This window comes from Melopsittacus undulatus, chromosome 8, assembly GCF_012275295.1.
Source record: "Melopsittacus undulatus isolate bMelUnd1 chromosome 8, bMelUnd1.mat.Z, whole genome shotgun sequence".
Taxonomy (NCBI): Eukaryota; Metazoa; Chordata; class Aves; order Psittaciformes; family Psittaculidae; genus Melopsittacus; species Melopsittacus undulatus.
Genome location: NC_047534.1, coordinates 42,406,627 through 42,420,787, shown reverse-complemented (window position 1 = coordinate 42,420,787; position 14,161 = coordinate 42,406,627). Strand labels below are relative to the sequence as shown.

Below are 14,161 nucleotides of genomic sequence, written 5' to 3'. Positions count from 1 at the left end.
ACTAACTCAGATGTCTTCTCGTGATCACAGAATGAGTCCATGCAGGGATACAAAAGTTTTATTAACAATACTGTAAGATGCTAACGCAAACATAACTGTGTCTATTGAAGGTTTTTAACCTCCAACTATGATTTGAAAGAGGAAATGGTGACTCTCCTTTCCCGTATTTCTACAAGAAACTTTGTTTAAAGTGATGGTTTAGGTTTCAGAAATGTGTATTTGTAAAGCTGGAGTAAGTGCCACAACAGCCTATTCCCAGATGCTAACAACATGAAAATAAAGTCTGCATATAATTAGTGCAATGCATAAAGCCCCTTAGTTTTTAGGTAGCTGTAAGATTTCTAGTTACTTTAGCTCTCTAATATATTGCCAAACTTTCGTTTACTAGGGGTAACCATAACAAATTCTTCAATTTAACTTCCAATATTGACACATGCAGAGAAACAATGAATGAAATCTAATGAGAACCCACAGCTATGGCACATTCTCTTCCCTTGAACCATGGACCTGGTCTCACACTGTGGAGTATGGAAGGGATGCAGTCCCAGTACTCTGACTGAATATAAGGCAGAAAGAGTATTTGAGTCTAATTTTATTCTATGAGCTAATCTTATTCCGTAGTTAAATAACTCTAGAAGGATCTGCTGGAATACTTGAAGTTGTTTCTGTGAGGTCTATTCAGTGAAACAATGTTTTGGTTACTTCATTATGACATATGTCATTATGACAGATTCAAGTTTCATGTAATCCTTCCCTTACACCTTCAGTGTTACCTGAATTACTATTGGCCTTCTGTTTGTAATTGAAGAGCCTTTGCTTTAAATTGCAAAGCGTAGCTCAAGGATATGGTGAGTTGATTCACCTTTGTTGAAATGCAAAGGCACACAATGAAAACCTTGAAATTTCAACTGTCATTGTTTATTACTGTTTTGGCTACATTCTCTACAATTTCAGCAGCATCTTAAAGAGACAGTTAATGTTTCTTTATATACAATGAAAACAAAATGGCTTGCAACGTCAGAAACAAGAGCAACAGTTTAACTGTACAATACTAAACGAAAACCGGTGGTAATACAGCCTCCTTTTTCTGCAACATGGACAAAATTACATATAGGTATTCAGCATCAAGAATGGGATAGTAAAAAGAATAGTGAATGAGAGATACACTGTTCTGAAAAGTAAGTTTCTACCATACAAGGCAGTTAGAAAATGTTTCACATTTTAAAATATCTGTACAAGAAACATTTCCTTGTTGATAGGAACTTCCAGAAATAGAGAATAACCATGAGCAACTTCTACATCTAGTATCAATGCGCTCTGCATGTTGAGAACGCAATAAACTGGCTTAAAGAACTGTACTGCATATTGCCAACACAGATCTGTTTTACATGCCTTGATTGTTAATGAATTACTTACTCTTAATCTCTCAATAACGTACAGTTGACTTGCACCTTAAGGAGGTCATTTGATTCGTTCGCAAAAGTAAAAGCAACGTCATTTAGCAGCAATTAAAAGCGCCTTGAGGGAGACTTAAAAAAAATACAATATCCAATTAGAAAAAGCCATACTTTAAACATTTGTACAGGAATAAGTTGCTGGAATTTAACTGAAAATGTGACATCTGTACAACAATTTACAATAGAGCTAGAAGGGAATTTATCATTATTCCTGCATAGAACATTATACATGACCTGTTTGCATTTGGTTTCATACTGTTGCTTGCTTTTATCAGAAGTCTGGAAAGTTTCACAAGTTTCAATACCACAGCAAGTATAGTTTTTTTAGAAAATTGAGCAGATTTCAAAATTAGCAATCTATTTGAGAAGTAAGTACCAGGAATTCCATATCACCCTTCCAATCTAAATTCAGTGAAACACCACCACATTTTTGGAGGTACAAGCCTGAGCTGCCAAATAAAATACTACAATTTTATCTGACGAATCTGACACAGAACATACCTTCAACTGTCTCACACTCCTTACTTTGGTTTCAAAAGATCAATGTCTTGGAAAGATGGCAGTTTATATAGTTTATAATCAGGCACGGAATTTTTCCTGTTTTCAAATTGGTTCACTACCCTTTTTTATTTAAATAATGAAAAACTACCCTTCATGTTAGAACTTTCCAGTATCAACCAAATGTACTTTTAAGTATTAAAAAGATTATTTACAATGTTCCCCAGAAAAAACTAAAAACCTTTTCTTCAGTCTTCAACACAATATACCTGTTAGTGTGTAACAGGCAGTGTCATCCTTCAATGTTTAAAAGTATTTCTCAGAAGGGTACATTTATTCACAGTCCATGATCCATTCCAATCATACAAATGACACTATGTAGGAGGACTTCAGTCTGAAAACACAGTTATCAAACTTGTCCTGTGTAAAAACACTCAACTGCTTTCAAGCTCAAGTCTGCATCTGGAAACTACACAAAGGTATAATGCCATTCCTTGGTTGGAGAAATTTCAGTACGAAATAATGCTTGAAGTAGGTGGTGTAGGGGATGCTGCTAGCCCAGTCATATGCAAGTTTCCTGAAGAATTTGATCTCCTCATATGAGGGAGAAGATAAGGATCATTAGCCAGCTGGTGGACATCAAATCTATCCTCTTTTCGGTATGCTAAACAGCGTCTGATAAAGGCCTAGGAAAGGAATACAAAAAGTTACAGAAGCATTCCAAATAATTACCTCTGCTTACATGCAAATATGCATGTTCTCCTGTACAAACTCTTGCTCCTATCTAATTCAATTCAAATGACAATGTAACACTTTGCTACTAAGGCCATGAAAAAAATGTAACATCACTGAAGAAAAACACAAACAAACAAAACAAATTCCAGCAAATTAATTGGCTTCATATAATTACACTTAAAATATTTATTTCCATGTTTAGGAACTGCATTTACAAGTAAAATATTACCATATCACACAATTAGAATTCTGCATGTGTTATCCCTGAACAGCTTAGTGAAAACCAGAAGCAAATGTCAAGAGGACTGAAAAAGTAGAAAGGAGCTCCACAGAGCTTCTAAAACCATTCAGCTGTGCAGTAGATGAAGAGTACATGGAAGATACAGGGACAGAATTCTAATGCTTTAGCTGACCTTTAAAACCAAGCATTACCACATGTACCACGATGGAATAAAACAAAATGTGAAATTTCACAATGGTGGTTGCCATTTTCAACTGGCATTAAATAACAAATAGACTACTTAAGAAGCGCTACCTAGCTGGAACTCCTTTCCCAGAAAAAAAACTCAATCCCATCTGCTTAAAAATATCAACTAACAAATTCTGTAGCTAGCTTCAGGACAGTTCTTGAGACACTACGTTATCCTGCATCTAGGTCCATACAATGTATGCCAATCACTTTATGCTGAAAGTTTCTGTCAAGTCTTGTCTAGCATAAACAGAACATTTGGTCTCCTGAGAGCTTGGGCTTCAACATTTAATGATAGAAAATCCTTATTATTACCACAGAACTGACAAGCACGTCATTACTTAATTTAGGACTTAATTTAAAAGAATTGCAAATCTTTTCTTTGATAAATCTGTTCAGCTGTTTGTTCCAATTAAAAACTGGAGATTAAAGGAAAAAATCTGTGATGCAAGCTCCAAAGAATCCTGCTAGAATTTACTTCTATCATTTATACATCCAGCATGAACAAGGCATAAAATAAAAATAATGCACATTTGTCAATATATATTCAGGTGTTCATGCACAGTATGGATTTTAACCAAATTCTTCTCAATAAATCCTTCACAACAAACGAATTGTTAAGAGCTGTTTGCAAGAGTCCTCAGAGTAACAGTTTGTGTCTAAAATGTTTGTAAAAGACTTCATGCTTCTGTAGCACTGTAGACACATTACAGCAATGAGAAGGAGAACACTGCACAAAAAAGGAAAAAGTAAGGAGGATCAAAGGACAGCTACAGTCTGGAAACAAGCTAACAATGTCATTTCAGGTTCCATATTTATTTCATCTCCATGTTTCCCAAATCAGAATCTCAGTTTACAAGCTGTTCTTTTCCAAGTGCCAAGCCTATAAATCTGAAAGACAATTTGGATTCTACAGAGTCATCATAAATGGTCTGAATTTACAAGTTAGTCTGAAATTGCTTTATAGCATTTCCACTAGAGAATAATTTCCCTCTCTTACAGCTATCGTGACAATGTTAGTAAGAGCGAAGAATACTGAAAGTTTATTTTAATCTTTCAAACAAACAAACACAACATGGAATACATGGAGAACGTAAAATAAAAGTTGCCAGTCCTCCACTGTCTACTCTTGTCTGTCTGCTCTTTCCCAACATTAAATAAAAAGTACTAATGACAAAGAAACATGAAGTTAAAAGACAGGGATATAAACTGTTAACATGCAATGTTATCAAGTTATGTGATGTGTATTTATTTGTCAAATGCATTCAAGGGAGACGACTTTTCCAAATGGGGATGAAAACCCAAAAAAAGCAACCAGAAAATTCTACCAAAAGAACTACAATTCTTCACCAAATATTCATAACCTTATGCAACTCGCTAACATTACTTCTAGAAATTATAACTGATGGAAAAGTATCACAAATTCTAACAGTGGGTTTATGTACCCAAAAGACTTATTTTCTTGGGAGTTTCCAGACTCTAGAAACAGGTTTCCTTTCCTTTTAAATCTTTAGAAGCTAGATCTTAACATTCCTAGCATTTTTTCAGCTTGTGTCCCAAATTTAAGTATGTTTAAATAGTTGCTGAAATTTGAGCAGGAGTTCTATCATCTTAGCATTTTTTTTATTTTTCAATGAGTGCATCTCTTCTGCATCTGGCCATGAATACATTTTTCAAAAACTGGGACACTTTTACAAACAAGTAACATATGCAGGGGGGTTGGAACTAGATGATCCTAGAAGGTCCTTTCCAACCCTAACTATTCTATGATTCTATGATTCTATGAGCTGGATTTGTGTTACGGATGCTCTCAGCAGCAATCATTTGGGAAACCACCTAATCTGTTTCCACTGGTCTACAGAGATGAAAGAGATGAGCTTGATACTACAGATGTTTCAAAATAACATTTTTTCAGGAAATTGCCATCCACACCTTTATGGCATCAACATATTTTATAAGATTCTTAACCTTAAGAATTTACGTTTCTAATCTCAGCTTTCAGTTAACACACACATATTACAAAACCTTTCAAGGGAAGAGTGTTAGCAGCCATGTATTTGGCAGGTATTTGGCAGTCAAAGAGTTCTTCAAGCTAGTAAAGCTGAAGAGAATAACATTCACTATTTTCAGAGAGAGCTTGTTGCTGTTAGCATTAGTATTTCACATGAATTTGTAGTGAGACAGCTTGAGTGAGACACTAAGATCTTCTGGGAAAAAGCAAAGCAGACAATTTTTGAGGCAGCCTACTTTAAAACCACTTCCAAATTTCTGGAACATATATAGGCTCACTTTGAAGTACATGATTTTGAGAAGTCCCAGAATAAGTTTTCTTAAATAAAAACATAAAAATACTAGTTCTCAATTATGCTTTTCTACATGTTTAGTTACTATGTCCCATAGTATTCATAACAATGATTTTACAGCAGAATCCTTTATGATGAATGTTTTAACTGTTACTCGGAGATCATATGAAAAGTTACCTTGGCTTCATTGCTTACAACAGGTTTAACAGGGAACTGAACTTCTGTGGCTTTTAATATTGTATTTTCTTGTAAGATATCTTGCTGTGATTGATTGTGGCCAAATGGCTGAAAAATAAGCACATTATTTGCTTCATGTGAGTTATCCAACTACATTTATTTCATAAATATTTATGCTGCAGTAAGTTGCTGAAGTGTTAATACAAACTGCTAGCCATTCTGTAAATAAGAAGTTTCAGTCAAGATTTTCTGCATTTCTTGCACTATCAGTGCACACTACCAAAAAGTAACACAAATTATTTTTCATGTAGATTTACATTTTTGTGAGTATAATTCACATTCTACTGGTAACAGGCATTTACACTAAACTTCTGATTTTCAAACAAAGGTTTCCTTACCTTTCGACCATAAAGGCATTGAAAAAAGATTACTCCAACTGACCATACGTCAACCTTATTAGAAATCTTTGGCGGCTCTTTGCCAACTACAAAACACTCTGGAGGCAGGTACCTGGAAAACAAAATATGCATCTCAGTGTCTGCAAGTAGATGTATGGCATCACTAGAACTTCCTCAAGTACCAAATTATGCAAACACTTCACATACACATCTCTGATCTTTTGACAACTGTACAGCTGCCTTATGATCCACATTCCAACACTTTGCACAGCCACCAAAACTGACATGACAGCTTTTTGTACAGTCAGTCAAATAAAGGGTCTATTTCACAGAAGCACAAATACCAATATTGTCTACCTAAATCACTAATTAACACCTTTCTTTGTTTTGTTTTAATTGGAATCCTAGGTTAAATATGAACTGTCTCCATCTATCAGAGCAAGAAAAGATGAAAGCCATATAGAGCATTTTAATGCAAGACCTGGTTAAGAATCAAAGATAATATAGGTATGACTTAAAGACCCTTTTATCTAAGCTTTTAGTAAGAATGATGACATTAACCAGAGATGTATATGGTAGACATTCGTATAATCTGCGGGAAGCCATACTTAAAGAGCTGAAAGTTGTGGGAGTTCCTGTGGCACTCCTGAATTACAAAAGAACTGGTGAAATGGAACCTCCTTAAAAAACAAACAAACAAACAAACAAACAAACAAAACCTCAAGCATATCAATGTGGGGGCACTCATGTATTATCAACTGTAATATCTAAAATCAAGAAAGGCATAAAAGTGATTAGAGTATCTACAGACCAGACATTCTTTCATTAACAGCATATAAGGCTTTTAAAGAAATTTTGAAGAAATATTTGTAGAAACGGGAGTAAGGAGAAAAATGAGATAAAAATGCAACATAAATATGCTATTTCACAAGGTATCACAAAAAACTCATCTGGATTACTCATGTACAATTCTGATTACAACAATCAAGAAAAATGAGCTTAAAGAGATGCAAGTGCAAAGAAAGCTACTAAAATGATCTGAAAAATAGAGCCTACAAAATTCAGGGAAAAATATTGAAGGCTAGAAAAACATGAAGAGGAAAGTACGAGGAAGGGAAACAACCTACTTCAGGAAGGACAGTGTTGGCACAGGAACAAACAAGTATAAACTGGCCACAAATAAATACAGTCCGTAAATGAGAGGATTAGGTGTCTAATGATCAGAGAACTGAGGTTACAGAACACACTTCAAATCAGATTACGGGGGACAAAACACTAACTAAATTTAATACAAACGTCTTTAAGTTTACAAAAGAAATTATGTGACCTGACTATCTGGAAAGGCAGGTAACCGGATCCAGTGACTGAGGAAATCCCTTTCAGGACTATGGTACTGGCAGTTTGTGCAATATGCTCTAAAGAGACTCATCCCTCACCTCAATCTCATTCAAAATTATTTCCTTTCTTAAAAAAGATTTTGGGCTCAGAGAAATATGATTTAGTAACGCAGAGATTCATCATAAACCCATAATGGTCACAGATTGTTTTTGATGTCTTAGTGTACAGCACCACTAATGCCTGTGGCATTTTAAATGAAATCCAAAGGCTGAAACTTTTTTACATACATTGGTATAATAAATTGGTCCTTCTATAGGTAAAGTAGTAAAAAGAGTAACAAAAGCCTAACACTTATAAAATGCTTCAACATGAATAATCGTCTTCTCACAGCATGTCCACATTGGCACTTGTGCAAGAGTATGTGTGCTTGCTTTTATAAAAAATCAGAAGGAAAAGGAAAAAACTTTATTACGTGCAACTTCTAAATATATGAAAAGCTGCAAAGCAAATGGGAACAACACTGGCTTCTCTGTTTAGTTAGGTTTCAGCTCCTGACTCTGACCTTGCTACAAGCAGAATGAGGAGAGTAAGAATGAGAAGAGTAAGAACAAATGAACTACAAATAGTAGCCTGTCCAATATATGCTGACACAGCTATCATGGTAGCTGAAAGAGCTACTGTGCCATGAAGAATCTGCATCTTTAGAAAGCAAATTCTAGAAACAGTTTTTCTGTAAGCTTATTGTCATTCCTGCTCCGTAGACAGCTCTAAAACTTCAGGTTTTTGGACAAGCAAGCAAGTGCACACAGAAAACAAATCACAGCTGCTGAGCTGTCATTAACCTTTAGGACAGAAGAGTGAATACTCTTTTGTCCTAAGGACATTACCTGCTGGTAATCCCTGCTCTAAGATCTCCAAGGACTAAGCACCCACATTTAATCATCATAGCTCTGTCAAACATCAACAACCACCTGCAGCCAAAGATTAAACACCTGCTTCTTCAGGGGAACCATGTTGCTAAATCATAGTGATCTTCTCCACATCTTTATATATATATAAAAAAATAAACAACACACTCTCACACTCTCTTATCTTACTTGTTATGTTACCATTCTCACATTTGTGAATATCAACATTCATAGCACCGCATAAGTCTTGACTGTCATCCATTTTAATATTTTTAATGCTAGCTCTCTCTCCAAATTGTCTTGGTAAGAGAGCATTTATGAAACATGAACAGCAAAATCGAACCAGGTATTACCAGTAAGTTCCCGCTCCCTGTGAAGTTAAATCCATTCCATCCACACCGTAGCTATCATCATCCATTATTTTGGAGAGGCCAAAATCAGTAATTTTTATTTCTCCACATGCTGTTCCATCTACAAGAAGGATATTACCTATCCAGGAAGGGTGAAAAAAAAGAATTACCTCAAAAACCTAACAGAATGCTTTATTTTCACAACCACATTAAATTTTCAGAAATATATAACTTCACGAGGGTAAGGGACAACTTTACATCATCTTTATACCCGAGTCTAGAGTAACTTGACTATGACACATTTCAGTGCAGTCTCAGGAACTCTCTAGGTTATCAACATCATCTGAAATGGCTCTCTCAGCTGGGAGCTGGCTGGGCAGTGAGAAAACACCAAAATGTAGCGAGGAAACACAAAAACATACATAGCAGGATACCAGTTACAATGAAGTTTTATATTTTTCTACCCAGAACAAATCCTACACTACAGGTTTCAGGGCTTGCATGTGCCATAAAACTGTGCCAAGAAATTGATTACTTGTGTTAAAGTAAGATTTCTTGATATAAAAGTTATCTGATGAAGTTCCTCGAAGAACAAAAAGATTTACAAGACTAGGAAGACATTCTGTACAATTAAATAATGTGAGATAAATCTGCATGAATCTAATTTATTACATAGCAGGAAGCAAACAGGCCGGCATTAAGAGTTACACTACAAATACCACACTTGGAAGTGTAACAGATTAAACTGCATGAAGAATACAAGCATCTTTCATGTAAGATGGTAAATCAAAGGCCATGGAATCAAAACAGAATACATCACTTATGACAATGCTTATTATTCATTCTAAAGAAAACTTCCGTGAAGTCCTGCTTTGAAGTGCTTACATTGGGATGCTGATAGTGACTGATTACCTATTTAAATTCTTTACAGACTAAGAAACACATAAATGAAAAATTTAGGAACACATCAGCATTCCACAATGATCAGACAGGAGAGGCAACTAATGATATTATCAGTTTATATTACTAAATACCAGTGTATGCATCTATATGGTGCTGTATGATTTTTTCCCCTACAAATCTGAATCAAAATAATACAAAGTAGAAAAGTTACAGCAAATATTTTTTCAAACAAAAGACAGATTATTTTGGCAATAAAGCCAGAAAGAAAGGCTGTTTACAGTAAGGCTGACATACAGAAGATAATTTTGGTATGTTCTGACATGAATTACAAACAAAAGGATAAAAAAAATTAATTACATTTTCAATTGTACTATTCCTCATTTACCTGGTTTAAGATCATAGTGTATAATAGGGGGCTTGATCTCATTGAGATACCGTAGTGCATTTACTATTTGCATTACAATGGACCTAGCTTCCTTCTCTGACATCAGTTTATGTTGCTTGAGATAGAAATCCAAGTCATTGCCTTCACAGTATTCTAACACCGTGCAAAACCTAGGGTAGAATTCAGAGACAAAATTAAATAACGTATCAAACTGCACAATCAGAAACAGAGACAACCTAGTTTGATACTGTGAAGTTTAAGAATGGCTGCCTGAATATTAAACTATATGAATGAAATTGTTAATAGAACACATGGCGTAACTACTGCTTTGTGAAAACTAACATCAATCAGAACATTCATACCCACCAAAAGATAAAATGCACACATACTGATGAGAGGTTAATAAAACCCCACCTTACTTAGGTAGGCATGTTTCTCAATAGAAAAATACATTCACTCCCTGCGACATAATTTCATGCAAAGAGATGCAGCCCAGTGACCATACTACTAGCTTAGGCTGGTTAACACTCCTGATGCCATTTACTCCTGGAAACTTTTTTAAGATACAGCAGGCCTTGCCCTGCCCAAAAACATTACAGCACTGCATATCCCCTTCACCCTCAGGACATGTGTTGCAAAACTGTTTTCATCACTTTATAGAAGGCCTGTAATATTCAGCTGAGACTAGTCTCTGCAACTACTGTGGGTTTTTTTTAAAGTCTCCTTAAGGACTAAACACTTTGGCTGAAAGCAAGAACACACTACTTTTGTTCAAATACTCTTCATTTCTGTTTACCTACCATATAGTACTAAAATCCTTGCCAACTCCTGGAAAACGTATGATTTTATGTACTTACGTATCTGTATCCAGGGAGAAGTAGTCATATAGTTTAACTATCCGGGGGTGATCCAGTTCTTTGTGTATTCTATACTCTCTGCAGGCATGTCTAAAAGAAAATGGATACATTAACCTTCTACAATCAATAAAATGCTATTCAGTCTAACATACGAAGCGTAAGTCATTAATATTTACTTGTGGTAGTTTTCTTTCTTTTCATCCCTCCAGCTTTTGTTAAGCTGGTGAATCTTCACAGCAGCGTATCTTTGTTCATAAAGATCAAAAGCCTAAAAAAGAAATCCACAAATATGGGAAAGTTATAACCAAAGATGATAAAAATAACACCAAATAAAGAGAGGAAAAAAAGTGGCATGTAACTGACAGGTCTATTGACAAGTCTATTGTAATGCTACCTCCCTCCATGGGTTAATCAGTTTGCTCAACCAGTGCTTAAAGAGTATACCACAGTACAATCATCGTGCTTATTTAGATCCTTTGCCTCTCCCAAAAACTAAATGCATAATTGTACTTTAGGTTTAGCAGGCCCAACACACTCTACCTTGTATACTTCACTGAAGCCACCTCGGCCAAGTAAGTGGAGTAATAAATATCGTTCATTCAACGTGGGATGATCTTTAAACCTTGAAAGAAAAAAAAAAGTAAAAATTATGTAAGGTATACAAATAGAGTTTAAAATTTAAACCTCTTGGTATTACTCCTCAGACAGAGCTTCCATTTTACTAGCAAAATATATATGCTATATATAATACGCTGAACACTGTGTAACCTTATGGCACAACTGTACAACTGGCCAATTTCAGTAACTTTTGACTATTTAGTGTACAAATAATATCACAATACCATCATCAAACCAGTCAATTCTGCCAAACTTTTTTGTTATTTTTCTCAATTTCTATGAAGGTAAGGAAAAAACCTTTAAATTTAAACATCTGATGGAAGGGTTCTCTCTTTGTTGTACCAAAGTTTGGAGAACTCTCAGACTTCAGCCTTTTGGAACAGACAAGGAGGATACTCTTCCAGTTTCACATGAAACGTGAGTGACCTGTTGTATTCACCTGCCCCTTTTTAACAAAATGGATTCCATGTAACACACAGTAGTTAACGACAGCAAAGTGGGGGAAACACACCAAAGGACTGAATATCTGCTCATACTCTAATCAAAAGCATCCTTGACCAGGAGCTCAATTTCTTTTTTAAAACCACACTCAGATTTAGATTCACATTTTCTCAGTTCTTCTATTAAATGTATGCCTTTAGTGAGGCCATTTTTGTGAACCTATCACCTTCCCTCTTCATTGCTGCTTTTGTTACTCGGTGGCTCTCCATGGCTCAGAACCTACATCTTGCAGGTAGCCCCAGCATCACATGGGCTCTAAACCCAGACAGGGAAGCCCTAACCTGCACTCTCACTTTTCCTATTATTGTAATGCAATTGTAAGAAACACATGCAGACATACAAGTTTACCTATCTCTGAACTGGGCAATACTTCATACTCTTCACTGTCAAGGACGGAACCCCGAAGAGCCAAGTTTGCAGCCTGCTTTATATTTGGGACACTTGGGGAAGTCACCCGTTGGTAGAGGGACATAAATTAGAACATTGCTAGAACAAGAAAGAGGGCTCAGCTTTGCACCACAGCTGGAAGCTGAAAACCCAACAGTATCTGAGTTATGACCAAACAGCTGCTTCACTTCAGAACCCTGTCCCTCATCAAATGGCCAGTTGCCAAGACATGTTAGAAAAGACAGCAGGGGCTATAGACCTAAATTACTTCTCCATTGGGTCTGTCTTCTGTATTACAAATGTAAGCTGTAGCTTGGCCACTTGGTAAATACAGAAGCTTGAACTCCTAAAAAAACATGTTTAAAGCTTTTAGTTCTGCACCATAAAATGTGTCAACGTTGACTGCAGAAAATGAGCAGTGAAGCTGCAGTATTCCGCTTGCCCAAGTCCTGTAATTCTGTTTTCGACTGGGAGTGTAATTTGGACATTCTTTGCCCCACATACACGTTATTTACAGTCAAATCCTGTCATTTTTCTGTGCCATTTATTCCTTCATGCTCAAGTATTCCTTTAAAACAACAAAAAAAACCAAAACAAAACTCTTCTAATGCAAACACTGAGAATTAAAAAAGTTATCATTTAACCTGCAAAGAGCTGCTTGTTTATTTGCTGCAGGTAATTTATTTTTAAAAGAAAATATTCTGCCATTGAATTCTAAGAATCAAGCCATTATTTTTTGTATCCAAAACACAACACCAATTTAGCTGCCAATTACCACTGTGGTCACACAGGAACAAAACTTCTCTGTATTCCTGCTGAGTAGGTATGGAGAACATTAAAACATTTAAGCACAATTTCACATCTTACTGCTTTCAAGTTTAAAAGTCTTGGTGTAGGTGTAATTCTATTGTGTCTAAAAAGTAAAAATTAAAATAAAATCCTGTAGTCTTAAGGCTACTGTTTCATAAACGTTTAGTAGTGCAGAAAGAAACAAACTTAGTCCCATCATCTCCTTCCCCCAGCTTCTCACACCACCCTTGCACTCCCCTCTCTCCTCATGGCAACATAAGCATTTTTGCAACTGGGGCAAAGAACTGGACCCGGAATTTGATCTGGAATTAAAATTAAGCTAGAAGAAACTATAGGAGCTGGTTTCAACTTGGATCAATTTCCAGCATCTGTTCAATAAAGAAATGTCATTGCAGGTATGTGAAAGGAAACAGGGCAAGGGCATAAGCAGTCAGGGATAAGCAGAAGCATTTCCCTTCAGCCTCAAGTGCTGGTATTAGTGCTTGTATTTGCCATTACAGAAAACAGACGAATTTTTTAGGTTATATAATTATCATTTTCAAATCTACATAGTAATCGCTAATGTTAAACAATAATTTAACTTTATGGTAAATCGCTCTGCAAGCTGAAGTACAGAGTAATGTTAAATATGTCTTTTATATGTACAGGTACCTAGTAGAAATGAAATCACAGTGCAGTAAAACCAAATGTGATTTTAACTGCATCACAAAATCACTACTGTTGCAAACCTCCCCACCATTCTCTCGCATTATTGTCAGCTAAACTAACTGCATTAAGTTCAATTACAAATATTCTTTTTAGCTTAGTAATATGGTCTAGGAAGTTTTGGCTCTCCTGCACTGTAAGCTGTGCATATATAACTTTGTACGTATTTCATAGAATCATAGAATAGTTAGGATTGGAAAGGACCTCAAGATCATCTAGTTCCAACCCCCCTGCCATGGGCAGGAACACCTCACACTAAACCGTATCACCCAAGGCTTCATCCAACCTGGTCTTGAACACTGCCAGGGATCATTAATAAGTTTGCCAAATTATAAGCAATTCTTTATTTTTAAAAGTCAAAA

At 35.8% G+C, this 14,161-nt stretch overlaps 1 protein-coding gene across 1 annotated transcript in view; it reads right to left on the bottom strand.

The window, feature by feature from the left end:
* Positions 1-896: 896 nt before the first annotated feature.
* Positions 897-14,161, bottom strand: part of TLK1 (tousled like kinase 1) — a 70,351-nt gene continuing 57,086 nt past the window's right edge. The window contains exons 14-21 of the mRNA XM_034065173.1: positions 11,319-11,400; positions 10,955-11,046; positions 10,779-10,868; positions 9,922-10,091; positions 8,637-8,772; positions 6,038-6,149; positions 5,640-5,747; positions 897-2,641 (exon numbers count right to left, since the gene is read on the bottom strand). Coding sequence (XP_033921064.1) covers positions 2,465-2,641; positions 5,640-5,747; positions 6,038-6,149; positions 8,637-8,772; positions 9,922-10,091; positions 10,779-10,868; positions 10,955-11,046; positions 11,319-11,400 — 967 coding nt within the window. The 3' untranslated portion in view covers positions 897-2,464. The remainder of the gene's footprint in view (positions 2,642-5,639; positions 5,748-6,037; positions 6,150-8,636; positions 8,773-9,921; positions 10,092-10,778; positions 10,869-10,954; positions 11,047-11,318; positions 11,401-14,161) is intronic.